This window comes from Babylonia areolata, chromosome 1 (genome assembly GCF_041734735.1).
Source record: "Babylonia areolata isolate BAREFJ2019XMU chromosome 1, ASM4173473v1, whole genome shotgun sequence".
Classification (NCBI taxonomy): Eukaryota; Metazoa; Mollusca; class Gastropoda; order Neogastropoda; family Buccinidae; genus Babylonia; species Babylonia areolata.
Genome location: NC_134876.1, coordinates 100246668 through 100262652, shown reverse-complemented (window position 1 = coordinate 100262652; position 15985 = coordinate 100246668). Strand labels below are relative to the sequence as shown.

Here is a 15985-nt window from a genome sequence, read left to right as displayed (position 1 = left end):
CCCCCTGTCCCCATCGGGACCCCAGGTGGTTTGGACAAATACGGGTAAACAGTCCAGAAACTTGGAAAACAAATTCAGTGCATAGCGCAGCAGGTATGACATCAGGCCATAAGTAGCGACGTAGCGAGTAGTAGTACTACGACATCCACCACTATTAAGTGTCGAGAGAGACTCCATCTACGGCTCTGCGCCTTTTTCTTCTGTGTCTGTCTGACTGTTGGCTACTTACGTATATATCTAGGGGCCTGTTACGACTGTGCAGGCTACAACGTGAATGACTGTTGTGTGTGTTTGTGATGTTTCATCGTCGTTCCTTTTCTGTCGTTAATGCTGTCCGCTCCTCAAATACATCCTGTCTCCTCCTCTGCTTCGCAACTAATTGTATATCCCCTCACCTTTCTGTAAAATGTTGACTTGGCAGAATAGGCAAAGAACTTCCATACCATGATAAACATAGTGTGTTTTAAACAGAATGACTCTCTTTGTTATTACAGCTGCTTTTTGCTTGTTTGTAGTGTGTGTGTGTGTGTGTGTGTGTGTGTGTGTGTGTGTGTGTGTGTGTGATTTTGGACTCCAATAATGTTCTCTTATTTACATGCGTATGTGTGTGTACCATCTTATAGTGATTAGTTTCAATCCACCAGAGTAAAACCGTGGACAGAAAAAAGACAACTTCTGTTGTTTGTTTCATTTCCAATACTTTTTTTTTTTTAATCCATTGATTTCCTAATCCCGAAATTCTTAGACACCTGAAACATCTCAACAGAACCATGAAAAAGAAAGTGGGCTGAATATTCCATGGAGCATTCCTGAAATCTCAGAGAGATAATGATAATGTATATTGTATTGTATTTCTCTTTTTGTCACAACAGATTTCTCTGTGTGAAATTTGGGCTGCTTTCCCCAGGGAGAGCGCGTCGCTACATTGAGAGCGCCGCATTTTTTTTTCCCCCTGCGTGCAGTTTTATTTGTTTTTTTCCTATCAAATATATATGACACTTATGAGTCATCATAAACAACTCACACACTGCTGAAAGCATTTTACTTGAGAAATAGTCTTGTGTGACACAGGTTCCAGGAGACAAGATTAATGTGCTCATTGTGTGTAAACCAATGTCGAGCATGCTGTGTTATCCTCCTCTCGTGATTGCGACTCCACTGTCGTCCATTTATTTCCAACATTTCACTGGGGTCACTCCAGGGGCATTGCCACAAACATAAGAAAACAAAATACAAAATCCCTACACTAATGCTTAAAATCATGTGGTGGGGTTGGCTCGGGTGTGTATGTGTGTTGGGGTGGTGGGGGGGGGGGTGAGACGTGTTCATTACATTTGCATATTACCCATACATGAGTCAGTTCAATTCATTTTATGAGGAAGTGTGTGTATGTGTGCGTGTGTTAATATTCACTGACAATGAAATATACAGAAAGTGTTTGTGTGTGTGCCAGTACTTGTTAAAATGAATCAATGCCTTGTACAAATCTGTTTATCTGATTATTTTGGACAACAATTCACTGAGGATGCCTCTTGTTCATCCTGTTTTCTGCAAGCGTTCTCTTTCTGGCAGTGGGTTGTTGGTTTATGTGAACCAAGTCCTTGATTTCTGAATGCATTCTCATGGCATTGCTACCGACTCTGCTTCTACTTTACTGACTTTCTGTCAAGGATGTTCATTTTCTGTGACATGTTTTCGACATAGTGTGTTTGAGTAACTCTGCCTTGCATGGCTTTGTAAATAAAATGAACCGATATTGACTGTAGTCCCTTTCTTCTCTCCTTTTTTTTTTTTTTTTTTTTTTTACTCCTCTCTCTCTTTCAGACAATGTATATGTTAAGAATACTGCACTGCCATGCTATTTGTGTGTTGAATAATATATACTAACAAACACTAAATTATTGTCTTTAAACGAAAGATACTGCAAGTCTTTGCAAGTCCTTTTTTTCCCAGTTCTCTTCTTCATTTTCCTTGAATCTTATTGGTTCTTTTTCCTTTTTTTAATTTTTTTTTTTAAACCTTGTTTTGGGGTTCTTTTTCTGTTTGTTTGTTTGTTGGCTTGGTTTTTTTGTTTTGTTTTGTTTTTTTGGGGGGTGGGAGGGTGGGGGGTTGGGGGGTTGGGGTGGGGTTTTTTTTTCGCTGTCATACTCAAAAACATTCTTGATCAAGCAAAGTCACGTGCTGCCATTTGCGTGAGTGCTTTGCAGAATACAAGCTTGCAAATACTACATACTATTTTCACTCACATAATTTCTATGCACATTCAGGGGAGAACTACACTGTCACCACCGATGAGTAAATCCGCCAACCATTGAGTGAATATGGCTTGCACCAACTTCCAGGTCTGTCTGTTTTGGTTCAGTATGGTTTCTTTCATTTTCCATTTCACATAAGTATGTAGACTTATACAATGTAGTGGTCATCATATATCGTTTCAATAAAAAACTGTGTATGATTCACCAACTGAGAAACGTTTTTTATCTTGTCTGTATAAGCTGTGTTGTGTGACTGTGAGAATGTGTGTGAGCATGAAAGAAAAACAATGCTAGATACTGAGGGGTAAAATCACGACTCCATTCTGAATTCCTTTTCCACTGAAGAACAACATTAAACAAGACATCTACACAGTAACTACCATGCTTACATTCCAAATAACCAAAGGAAATAAAACACCACACACAAAAAATAAAGGACAAAATCCTCCAAATTGTTTCTTTCCTGCAAACCTTTTATTCCATCACAAAAAGACAAATATCTATACATGTTCAAGAAAACTGAGAAGAACATCTGTCAAACCTGCAACATATGACCAACACAGCTGTCTGGCAATCAGATCTGCACTGCATCAACCCAAAGCCTGGCTTCTGGGATATGGCTACAGGTTCAAAAGAACATCAAGTCTAAGAATTGTTTGTTTTTTTTCAAATACAAAACAAATACACAATTTCTGAATCCCTGACAATCTCTATATTTTAGTCCTGCTGACCACACATGCAAGGGCCATAACCCCTGACAAATTGTGAAACATCAGTTTGTGAAACAAGGAGATATTTGCTGAAAACAGTAATAATTCTGTCGGTTTTATCATGTTTGAACACAACACAAAACTTCCTGACAGTATTCTTACATCTGTTTCACACCAGCTTGCACTGATCCTGACTCATTCTGTGCCACAGTCTTACTGGTAAGGACTATACTGAACACACACACCTTCACTACCTTGTCATCAATAATTGTACAAATGTAAACAGGTCTGTATCAGCATAGAAAGAATACTTCACAGTCACTGATCACAACACATAGGTCTGAAGACAGTGGTACTTGGCCCCCTTGCGACTTCTGGAAAACCAGTCTCAGGCATTTTTCACAGTACATGTGAATGCCAAGAAGATCAGGACACCTGTTGGTGGAGTCCTGCTATTCAAGAATATCTTTTTCTCAGAAGAATGACTCTTTCTGGCACTGACACATCATGGTGGTAGCACTGATATTTCAACCATTCTTTCTCACCAAAACGGCAGCAGTTTTTGCTCTGTTACAAGATAACTTCAAGTCACGAAGGTTTTGACCTGTTTCAATAGAGGGAGTGACTCAAAAGTTTGCAAGTGTATTCTCATCAAACTGATTTTTGAAAAATTCTTGGTGAAGAACTGATATGAGACACTTTAACCAGCCTGACAGAACTGACATCCCACCACAGTATCACACCCAATCTCCCTTCCACCTAAAAAAAAAAAAAAAAAAAAAAAAAAAAATCAAAGTAATCAATTTCATCAAAGCATGCAGCATGGAATGTTTGATATGAAAGCGGCACACATTGCCAAACCACTGCACCGCTTGGACGGATTCATCTTACTATAAAACAAAACAAAAATCATATCACAGACATTCACAATATAATGATATGTAACCTCTCACCGATAATTTAAAACAAAAATGTAAACATTCATGCATAAGACAAAAACTCGCACCACTGAATTCTTCACTCTTTCCTCACAGACATCTTGCTTGCAAAAAACTCATGTCTTCCTCCATTCAGTAAAAACAGGGGATAACATTCAAAGCATGACATAAGTAACAAACACGTTCATACAAGTCAATTATTAAATAACTTGCTTTGCAACAAGTAAAGATGAAATGATCCAAACCTAGATGAAATGATCCACACCTAGCTCTGGTACAGTCACAAACATTCCCCCCCTTGTGCGCCAAGTCTGGCGCTGAAAATGTGCGGATGGATGGGTATTCCGGGATGAATATTCTTCTTACAGGGAGTAAAATATGCTCTTTGGTCCCTTTCCCAAACTAAGAAACTTTACGTCTAACGCATGTGTGTTCATGCATCTCAAACACATTCATTAGACAAAGATTAACAAAGAGAGGAGAGGAGAGAGAATCGTAACGCATACAGCTGCACCGACCACCACTGCGGAACCAATCCAAGTGGATGACACGCTGAGCACGACGAATGCTGATGGATAGACATCTGTGGACAGCAGGGGAGGGGCGGGGGACAGGGGGTGGGGTGCAGGGGGGGGGGGTAGGATCCTGAAAGACATAAAAGGGGATGGGGGGGGAGGAGGATGGTGATGACAGGCTGGTAGAGTCCAGCGAAAGCTTGGAGAGGGGTGAAGGAGACAGCAGGAGTGTGGGGTGGGGTGGGGGAGGGTAGGATCCTCAAAGACAGGAGAGGACTGAGGGCTGTGTGGGGAGGAGTGGAGGTCAGGGATGATGATGACAGTGACAGGTGGAGGGAGGGAGTTCTGCCAGGGGGGGAGGCTCTTAGGGCACAGGCACCAGGTTGTCTTTGGCCCACTTCTTCATGGTGCGGATGATGTACTCCACCTGGGGGTTGCTGGTGTTCCTCAACATGTTGATCACGTCACGCAGGGTCTCCCTGAAACCACAGTTTCACTTTCACTTTCACTTTCTCAAGTAGGCGTCACTGCATTCGGACAAATCAATATACACGACACCACATCTGCCAGGCAGACAACTGACCAGCAGCATAACCCAACGCGCTTCGTCAGGCCTTGAGAGCCTGCATATGGATCTGTGTACCTATCAGAATGGATTTCTTCTTCTGAATTTTGCCAGAGGACAACACTCTCATTGCCATGGGTTCTTTTTCAGTGCGCCAAGTGTGTGCTGCACACGTGACATCGGTTTAACGTCTCGTCTGAATGACGAGACGCTCAGTTTGATTTTCCAGTCAAACTTTGGGAGAAAGGGCGAGAGGAGGATTTGAACACAGACCCTTGCGGACTCTCTGTGTTGGCAGCTGAGCACTGTAACCATTCTGCCACCTCCCTCCTTTCCTCCTCAAACCACAGCACACACACAGCACACAGTCACCATGGTCACTATCGTACACAGCGCTATGGTGCACATGATCAACGTCTTGTTTTCAAAAACAGAAATGTCAACCAGAAATATACAGCTTCATTCTGTTCATCATTTTGCCAAGCAGACGTTGCATGATAATCACATCACACGGGGTTTCCCTCAAACCACAGTAAACACAATGCATTGTCACCAGAGGCACACTCATTCACACTTTCATGGTGCAGGGATTTTTCTTCTCATGTTTTAAAAAAAGAGCTATCGACTAAAAATATAGGTCCATCTGTCAGGTCATTTCATCAGGTGAGTGTCATTCACTGATCTAGCTGGGAAATGAAGACTATAAAACTAACACTATTTTGCAGCTTTAAGAACAATTAATCCATACAGATCTTTGCAACACAAACACTACCATGTTCAAGTACACAAGCACCAAAAAGAGGAACAATTCAAAAACAAACGTTAATTTACTTTGAAATGAAAACCAATATACATACATAATTCTTTAAGAATTAAACGAAAAGAAGATTTCAAATCATGAAAGTAGATAATTCAAAAGATGCCATCATAATAATGTCACCACTGCATCCCATTCTCCTCACATCGTCACTTCCACAGGTCATAAGGTATCCTCATCAAATCCATCACATGTCATACACACAAGACAGATCTTGAATCACAGAGAGAGAAAGAGAGAGAAAGACTGACATAAAGTAAGAAAAGCAAACAAAAACAAACCATCACAGACCAAAAGAAACAGAAACAGAACACCCAGAAACAGTGCTGCACAACCATCCAACCATTCCTGTCAAAATGCAATAAACGTGGCATCAGCCATACACATGCAGCCAATCACAACAGAAACCTGACAAAGCAGTCAAGTGAACTCCCCCTCCCCCCTTCACACACACACACACACCCCACCTGCCACCATGTTCCAAAGCTTGGAGGTTCCAAGGAGAGTCACAGAGAGAGAGAAACGTGCACATAGCCACAGACCCATTCCCCCCACAACACCAGTGGAGAAACACATACATATCCATGCTGCAGTGAAACACAACGAAAACACCATACCAGGCATTTGCTGAGCACTGTGAAACAATTCTCTTTTATCATGTAACACAGAGCTTCATATCCATGTGCAGAGGGGGGGGGGGGGGGGGGGGAGTCTGAGGGGGGGGGGGGAGGGGGCATATTACAATCCGAACTTTTACCTCAATGCTTCCGGTCATTTATCTTTCCTTATGTGATAAATATTTATAATTCAAATACACACTGGTGTGTAATTCTGCATGTAAATAGGTGCACATGGATACACATGCACACTGTACTTGTCAACTTAAAAAATGACAAGTGTGTGTGAATTGCTGAAAAAAAAAAAAAAAAAACCCATTGAACCACGGTGAGATTACAGCCTTCACAGGCTTCCTGGTCAAACTGATGCAGAAAATGAACTGAAGTGGAATTATTTCTTTTCCTTCAAACTGACACAGTGTTGGCCACAGCCAGAAACACTGTACAAGCTAACTAAGTTCCCGTTGCTGCCTGTCTTTAATGCATACATATGTGGGAACGGTCCTTACCAAAAACAAAGTTCAAGCCCCAAACAGGCAGAGTCTCATCAGTTCTGAGGGGAGACAAGTTCCCCCTTCGTTGATTCGAATCTCTGGCTCTGTTCATAACTATCGTGTGAGCAATTCTCTTCTTTTCCTGGGGGGTGGAACCGATTTCTCTCTCAATCAAGTGAAATCACTGACAAATTACTGAACGTTCATCATGATCATCACGCTCTGCCCATGTCCAGAAGAAACCCTGTGTATCAAGACATTCAAACCTCAAGCTCCGTGCAGATAACTGGGTCAGGAAAACAAAGGCAACAGAAACATGGCAACATGCGTAGCCACAAAGGCGCCAGGCACTGCTCACCCTTGAGCAAAGCGATACACCGAATCTTCACAATCTAGATCATACATCCGGCCAGCTAAGTTTCTGAAACCCATGCCATCCAGTGACAAAGGAGGGGATAAGAGGGGGAGGGGGTGGTGATGATGGAGGGTGGGAAGGGAGTTGTGTGAGGGATGGGGGAGGTGTGAGGTGAGGGAGTGGGGGGGGTGGGGGGGGGCTGGAGCATGGAGAGTGGGAAGGGAGGGGGAGGTGTGAGGGAGTGGGGGGGCTGGAGCATGGAGAGTGGGAAGGGAGGGGGAGGTGTGAGGGAGTGGGGGGGCTGGAGCATGGAGAGTGGGAAGGGAGGGGGAGGTGTGAGGTGAGGGAGTGGGGGGAGGGGGGGAGCTGGAGCAGGGAGAGTGGGAAGGGAGGGGGAGGTGTGAGGGAGTGGGGGGAGGGGGGGAGCTGGAGCATGGAGAGTGGGAAGAGAGGGGGAGGTGTGAGGGAGTGGGGGGCGGGGGGGGGAGCTGGAGCAGGGAGAGTGGGAAGGGAGGGGGAGGTGTGAGGGAGTGGGGAGCTGGAGCAGGGAGAGTGGGAAGATATAGGGGTGGTGTGAAGTGAGGGAGTGGGGGGGGGAGGTGTGAGGTGAGGGAGAGTGTGGGGGGGCGTGCGGGGGGAGGTATGAGGTGAGGGAGAGTGTGTGGGGGGGCTGCGGGGGGAGGTATGAGGTGAGGGAGTGGGGAGGGGGGGCTGGAGCAGGGAGAGTAAGAAGGAATTGGGAGGGGGGGGGGGTACCTAGCTGAGGGGGAGGGTGGATGCATGTTGGAATTGTGGAAAGCATCCTGACAGGTTGGAATCCAAATGTATTTCTGCCTTAGTTTTTTGTTGTTTTTTTTTTTTTTTCTTCTTCTTCTTTTTTTTATTGATACACAAGGGTACTTTTAGGACAGAGGGTAGGGGACAGCAGCAAAGTTCTGTTGTTGTTGTGTTTTCCTTTTTGACACTTCTGCTATATACCATGAGCTTGAAACAGCATGAAAACAATGTTAGTTTTTAATTTGATAATATACATGTGTGTGTGTATGTATGTCTGTGTGTTTGTGTGTGTGCGTGCGTGCATGCGTGTGTGTGTGTGTGCGATCGCGCATGTATGTGTGATTACATTCTTTTGGCAAACACGTTTTGCTTGTCTCAACAATCAAAGGCATCATGTAATCTTGGTAATTATAGACTGCTCAAAATTAATCAATCCCTGACCTGCCCTTAATATGTTAACTGACGATCCACACAATAGAGAAAAAAAAACCATTTGGTTTCTTTGGCAGGGTTGTCATATTCAAATGAAACAGAAGAAATGTTACCAACACAAAATCATATCATCAAAATATGATTACTAAATGGAAGTAGCACTATGGCATGTACTGATCAACTGAGGCCTTTACTGCACTACTGATGTTATGAAGAAAAAGTGGTTCATTGTCTCCAGGAACTGTTTGAAAGCTGTACAAGCACTACTACAGGTAAAAAAGTAAACATTATTCAGCACTACTCACAACAACTGTGAATTGCAGTTAGTAGTCTCTGCTGGTTGCTGAGTATAATGGCATATGCATGTGTGTGTGCGTGTGTGTGCATGTGTGTGTATGTGTGTATGTGTGTGTGTGCACGCGCGTGTGTGTGTGAGTGTGCGTGCCTTTGTGCATGCGTATATGTGGTTATGTGTGCTTGTGAATATCATGTAAACCAAATTCTCCACACACTGGATTGCATGTGTGTGTGTGTGCACAGTGAGCGTGAATACCATATTAATCAGATATGTCCAGCTCTTGCTTTACTGTGTATCCCGTTTTATGCTTGAGTATTTTTCTCCTTTTACATACATGCAATTCAGTGTGTGTAGTAATGATGTGGGTAAACCGGGGGATGGGAGGCAGTAATTATGGTCAATGTTCTTTGGGCTTGTTTATGGCATGTTTTGTTACTGCACTTTCATGTGTTTTACATTACAGTATGTGTAATAAACTGCTATATTTGTCATTTCAAATTACAAAGGAAAATGCACCCTAACAATGCTTGTTATTCATAAGGAAGGTTTACAATCAACACTCCTTGTTAGTATTACAGGTTTCTCTGGGCACTAAATTGGATTACATAACAGTACGCATTTTTTTTTTCTTTCCCAATGAACCTAACTAAACCAAACCAAACAAACACAAAAACAAAATACCCAGCATTTCGCCAATGTCCCTGCAAACACACGGTTTTCAACGGTGACCACCATACACCCCCATCGATAAGCACAGTCAGTGCCCCACAGCCACAGAGCTTGTGGGGAGGAAGGGGCAGGGTAGGGGGGGTCGGGGAGTGGGGAGGGTGAAGGGAGTGGGAAGGCGGGGGGTGGCAGAGGGGGCGCGGGGGGGTGTAAAGAAGGCACAACACTCACCACGTCTCCTACCCACACACCACAAAAAAAAAAAAAAAAAAAAAAAAAAAGAGGCAGGCAGGCGTTTTACCTAACCAAGTGTGTGCAGCGACAGGCCGCTTTCTTTTTGCTCAAACTCGACACACTACACAGCAACTTTGTTGTCGCGGGCCCACTTTTTCATGGTGCGAGTCATGAACTCGACCTGTGGGTTGCTCGTGTTACGGAGGAGCTGAAGGACCTCGCGAAGGTTCTCCCTGCGTGCAGCAAGTTATATAGGTCAAGGACATGCATCCAGCACACACACCACAACCAATATCATTTCTATAAATAAACAACAAAATTTAACCCCCCAAAAAACCTGACATAGGAATACTGAAATGACACCTAGGCTTTGTCATGCAATGAAACACACAATCAAAGAGAAAACCACGACGCTAAAGAAACAAGAGACACACAGGAAGGCAAGGCGAGGAATCAAGGAAGGAAAAAAACAGCTGTCAGTTGAAATCAAAAACAAAGACAGCCAGCCACAACGGCACAACCAAACTCACAGTCAGTACACACACACACACACACACACACACACACACACACACACACACAATGTTACACACTTTGTCTACTCACACATCTAACACACGGACAAGGGAACTACATTCACAGAAATCCCTTTGGCTCAGACAGCAAACTAAGACCTGTTTAGTGTGAACAAGCGCATGAAAAGTACAGTTTAGATTTGCTGAAAGCAATGAATATAATCGAGAAATGTAAAAAAAAAAAAAAAAATCTATGCACGATATAATTTACAGAGATGATTGTGGTAAAATGATCAGAAATTATCCACAAAATCTATGTTATGGTGCACAAAGAAAGAAAAAGAGTTAGTCTTCAAACCCATGCACAACAACTGATTTAGCAAGGAATACATCAACTTAAGGCACTGTTCGAGAAAGATCATACGACGAATCAGCTTTTTTTCCCTCTTTTTTTTTTTTTTTTTCATCTATGGCGAGATTTACATGTTGAAAGAACGCTTGTCAAATGAAAAGGAAAGGTTGGGAGATTCTAAAGGGGTCAACAAGAAAAGCACAACTTGATTACTCTGTAGTTGTCTTCTCCTTCAGCAAACCAAGCGTTCTCCTGTCGGTAACAAAAGGCTGTGTCAGTCACTCATGTCTGAACAACAGTTTGAGGGGGGTGTGTGTGTGGAGGGGTAGGGGGGGGGTCATCTTTATCAAGGACTTAGCCTCCCCTTTCTTGTCGGTTCTGACTGATCGGTCACATGTCTCCTACACAGGTGGGAAGAATAAACGGAACAGTGCAACAGTGCAGCTGGCTAGGTGTATCACTTTCATATCAATACATGACTGGTTCATGACACCCTGACTTACGTTTTGTCCTTCTTATGAAAATAAATCAGATCTTCACCCTAACGTCTTACATTGTAGGAACCGGCTTTTATGATAATGTAAACGATACATACAAATATTTGTCGAGAACAAATATACAAAGCAATAGATGAACACTTTTGTGGGGGTTGGGGTTGGGGGTGGAGGGGTCAAAAGTCTACAATATACATAATTCATCTGCCTGCTGGCTAATACTTTTACAGTGACATCAGCTATGGAGCCTATATGCCGATGTAAGAAAGATCAACTGATAAAACAAATAGCTAAAGACATAAAAAAAATCATTTACAAAAGTACACCCGTTACTCCTACCTTACAGTGACATTAATGTTAGACCAAACACACACACACACAACATGTTAAAAATAAAACAGAAGGGATGATAACAACATGCACACACACACACACACACACACACACACAGTTCACCTACAAAAAAAAAAAAGGACAAGATCCTTCAGAATAATATAAAATGACAGCTTCAGAAAAGAAACAAATAAATAAGAAAGCGACCCAGCACCACTGAAGTAGTCATTTTCCTTATTGAAAATTTATAAGAAATAAAACATTTAAAAACTTTTTAAAAAATCCATAGACCCCTTACCTCTGTTCGTGACCGGCAATGATCAACTGGAAGACACCAACACACGCTCCACGCTTCCCCTCCCAGTACTCGGGGTTCGGATCCAACCTCTCCAACACATCAAAGGCCTTGGCCGCGTAGTAGAACTGACCCATCTGAGAGAGAGAGAGTTCACAGAAGGTGACTTTTCAGGCCTTGAAACGCTAGTCAAGGGGGCTAGCACTTTTACCTTATTGACTCACTTGTGTAAACAGGTGTTCGGCTGTGTGTGTGTGTGTGTGTGTGTGTGTCCGTGTGTCTGTGTGTCCGTGGTAAACTTTAACATTGACATTTTCTCTGCAAATACTTTGTCAGTTGACACCAAATCTGGCATAAAAATAGGAAAAATTCAGTTCTTTCCAGTCATCTTGTTTAAAACAATATTGCACCTCTGGGATGGGCACAAAAAAATTTTTTTTAAAAAGAAGCCTAATTATATGCAAACTGCATTTACTGTTATATTTATATTTTTTGTATGCTCTAAACTTGGCACTTTGACCTCTTATTCTGACACAACAACAAGAGTAGTCATTATTATCATTTTTTGTTCAAACAGGAACTTCTTTTGCTAAGCATGGATTTTTTATTTATTTTGCAAACGTTTTGGTGCAGATAGTAAAAAAGGGAAATTACTCTGTAACTAATACTAGGGGACTTCATTTATCACAAGTGAGTCTTGAAGGCCTTTTCCTCTCTTGTTTTCATTATTGTTATTGTCATTATCAGTATAATTATCACCATCATTCTTTTTCTCTTACTGCTGTTGCTGATTGTTGTTGCCCTTCTCCTTAAAGGATGATTCTGGAATAGGTTACTGTAAAGCATAATGTGTTTTTCCTCTTGAGCAGAAACTTACCTGGTACATAAACATGTCTAAACATGTATACCTGTTTGTACGTGAGTACATGTTCATGGCTGCATGTTTGTTTTTCTGTTATTTTTCACGTACAAAACACACACACACACACACACACACACACACACACACACACATGCACACTTAAGATTGGCACACAAGTGCTAACACACAGTTATGCCACTGGAAACAGGGCTTAACATATGTGCATAAATGAGCACACATTTCCACACACATTCATGTTCATGCACTGACAACAATACCAAGAAGAAACAAACGCAGGGAACAAATCACAACAGGCACTGAACATATTAAAACCTCAAAAAAAACCTCACATTAATCACATATACATAAAACATCAATACAAGCATAAAAACACATAGTTCGTCTAAGATGCAGTCATGAATTTTTCCAGACAAGGCAAAAAAAAAAACAATAAAAAAAACACACACAAAAACCTACAGCAACAACCAGCCACCGTGGTGAAGTGGTTAGCGTCGCGGACTGACGGCTGGGAGGACGCGGGTTCGAATCCCAGCGGAGGTTGGTTTTTCGGCCCGTGGCCGGCTCCTACCCAGAGTTGAGTGTGCTGTGGGCTTAAATGGGGAGACTGGGACCACGCAGTCGAGTGTCATCCACTTCAAGGATGCGTCTTTGGGTGTGTTGCTCTAATTACCTGACCAGCACTGCAAGTGTCTGTATCTCTCGGGCCTGGTTAACGCCGGGATATCATTATGACAGGAAGCGTAGAGCACAGCCTTGTCACGCAGTCCCAAACCAAAATGGACCTCCATAGCATCATCGTCATCATCATCGTCATCCTCCTGCTCCTTCATCGTCATCAATATAAAAAAACAAAAATAGTCTCAAAGTCTGTGGCCTTTCATGCCCTGCTCTCATGATGACCTCAGTTTCGATGCCCCTCCACTTCCGTGCTTGGGGTGAGTCCTGTCAATGTCGCCAGTGTCGGCAGATTCATGGGGGGTTGTTGTTTGAGGGACGTGGTGGCGGTCTCCACTCCGGGAGGGACGCTCACTCAGTCTGGCTCCGCGACTAAGCCATTATTGTCGTTAGTAAGGGGCTTAGTAGGTGGTGTCCTAAGTACGTTGAATCAGAACAGGCACCACTGAACACCACCGAAGTGACTCAGCAGCAGTGCAGGGTCTCCTCTGGTGTGTGGCCTCCTGGCGACCTAACATTGATGGTTCCCTGTGAACTGCCGACGCTGGAACTGCGACGGACGAACCCGGGTGTGGCTGTGTATGGGGGAATCTAAATGAGCGGTGTGGGAGTAATGCCACTGAAACAGTGCAGATGATGGGGCAGAAAAAAAAAAAAAAAAAAAAAAAAAAAAAAACCTACAGCAACAAGCCACCACAGTGAAGTGATATGTTTCTGGGACTGACAACTAAAAGGACTCAGGACCGAGCACTGTCAGAGGTGGGTTTTTTCAACCCATGACCAGAGCTCAGTTTGTTTTTTTTGTTTTGGGGTTTTTTTGTTTGTTTTTTTGTTTTTTTGCTGTTGTTCATCTTTTGTTGTTGTTGTTTTTTCAGATGAATAAGCAACAGGAAGAGACAGACAGACAGTCAGACACAGCGAGAGATAGAGTCCAAGAGACAGAGACAGAGAGAGAAAGAATGAGAAGGAGAGAGTGCAGTACAGGGACAGAGAGAGAAAGAAAGAGAAGGAGAGAGTGCAGTACAGAGACAGAGAGAGAAAGAAGGAGAAGGAGAGAGTGCAGTACAGAGACAGAGAGAGAAAGAAGGAGAAGGAGAGAGTGCAGTACAGAGACAGAGAGAGAAAGAAGGAGAAGGAGAGAGTGCAGTACAGAGACAGAGAGAGAAAGAATGAGGAGAGAGTGCAGTACAGGGACAGAGAGAGAAAGAAGGAGAAGGAGAGAGTGCAGTACAGAGACAGAGAGAGAAAGAAAGAGAAGGAGAGAGTGCAGTACAGAGACAGAGACAGAGAGAGAAAGAAAGAGAAGGAGAGAGTGCAGTACAGAGACAGAGACAGAGAGACAAAAAAGGAGAAGGAGAGAGTGCAGTACAGAGACAGAGAGAGAAAGAAAGAGAAGGAGAGAGTGCAGTACAGAGACAGAGAGAGAAAGAAAGAGAAGGAGAGAGTGCAGTACAGAGACAGAGAAAGAAAGAGAAGGAGAGAGTGCAGTACAGAGACAGAGAGAGAAAGAAAGAGAAGGAGAGAGTGCAGTACAGAGACAGAGAGAGAAAGAAGGAGAAGGAGAGAGTGCAGTACAGAGACAGAGACAGAGAGAGAAAGAAAGAGAAGGAGAGAGTGCAGTACAGAGACAGAGAGAGAAAGAAGGAGAAGGAGAGAGTGCAGTACAGAGACAGAGAGAGAAAGAAAGAGAAGGAGAGAGTGCGGTACCTTGTAACAGTCATTGGCAATGAGCTGCAGAAGACTGAAGGACTCCCCAGACGTCTCCATCTTCAGGTACAGCTCCCACGCCAAGCGAGCCTTCCGGTTCATTATGTCTGGAGTACATACAATCAAACACCCTTCAAATCAAATCAAACTGCTAACAGCCAAGCTGACCCACAAAGGGGCCAGCCATTTCACGGCTCAAATAGCTGTCAATTCTGAAAGCCAGCAGAACAGAACACAATATGACGGTAAAAGGTCAACTAAAAAGACATCGAAAAGACCAGTTCAACAAAATAGCCATGTTCCACCCTAAAACTACAATACACACATGACATAATGATAAAAGAGAAAAAGAAAAGTTAGAGAATTAGAAAACAACAAGGCAAAAACTATAAATAAAAGGCAAAAATAGCGGTACAAGAAAACGAAGCAAGAAAGGGCAAAAAGACAGGCCAAAAGGAAAGCTGGGTGAGGGTGAGAAAAACACAACAAACACAAATCAAAATTCAACAACAACAAAACTGCACAACAAAAGCAACCTATGTCCATAACTAGGAGGCAAAATTGCACTGGCTCTTGGTGCTGCAGTCTTGTGGGATAGTTGGCCTTTGGGAACCATCCCAACGCCGACTGTCCTAAAACCCTCTTGGCCGAGAGAGTGGGGATGTAACTTGGGCAAGACACTCTCCACTATAATCAAATTCTAGCCCAAATAGTCGGAACAGCAGTTGCCTCCTCTGCTGTTCTGATGGTCATAGTCGGACACGACCGACTATCATATATATGTCCATAACACAATAATGATAACAATACAGTGACAAGGCATTTTTATAAATGTTGCCAAACTGAGGGTTATACTGTATTCTAATCTACCTACTTACAACATATTTTTCAAGTTGTTGAAATCAGCAATCTTCTCAGTTTTTTTTCAACTATTCAAAGTAAAACCAACACCAAATATAAAATATATGAAATATGATGTGTATATACTAAGTGCATACACCATCAGGTCAAAATACGGCACGCATGCACATGCACACACACACAAACACACACACACA

At 43.0% G+C, this 15985-nt stretch overlaps 1 protein-coding gene across 6 annotated transcripts in view; it reads right to left on the bottom strand.

Moving 5' to 3' along the window:
- Positions 1-2692: 2692 nt before the first annotated feature.
- LOC143290289 (intraflagellar transport protein 56-like) overlaps positions 2693-15985 on the bottom strand; it is a 35853-nt gene continuing 22560 nt past the window's right edge. For 2 of the 6 annotated variants that reach the window (XR_013056360.1, XR_013056361.1), the window contains exons 15-18: positions 14928-15034; positions 11666-11799; positions 9741-9906; positions 2693-4897 (exon numbers count right to left, since the gene is read on the bottom strand). Coding sequence is in view for 4 of the 6 variants with exons in the window: in XM_076599642.1 (XP_076455757.1) it covers positions 4783-4897; positions 10754-10792; positions 11666-11799; positions 14928-15034 (395 nt within the window). In the remaining 2 variants the exon portion in view is untranslated. Of the gene's footprint in view, positions 4898-9740; positions 9907-10753; positions 10793-11665; positions 11800-14927; positions 15035-15985 lie in introns of all 6 variants that reach the window. The other 4 variants (XM_076599642.1, XM_076599649.1, XM_076599657.1 and 1 more) reach the window with 2 other exon arrangements.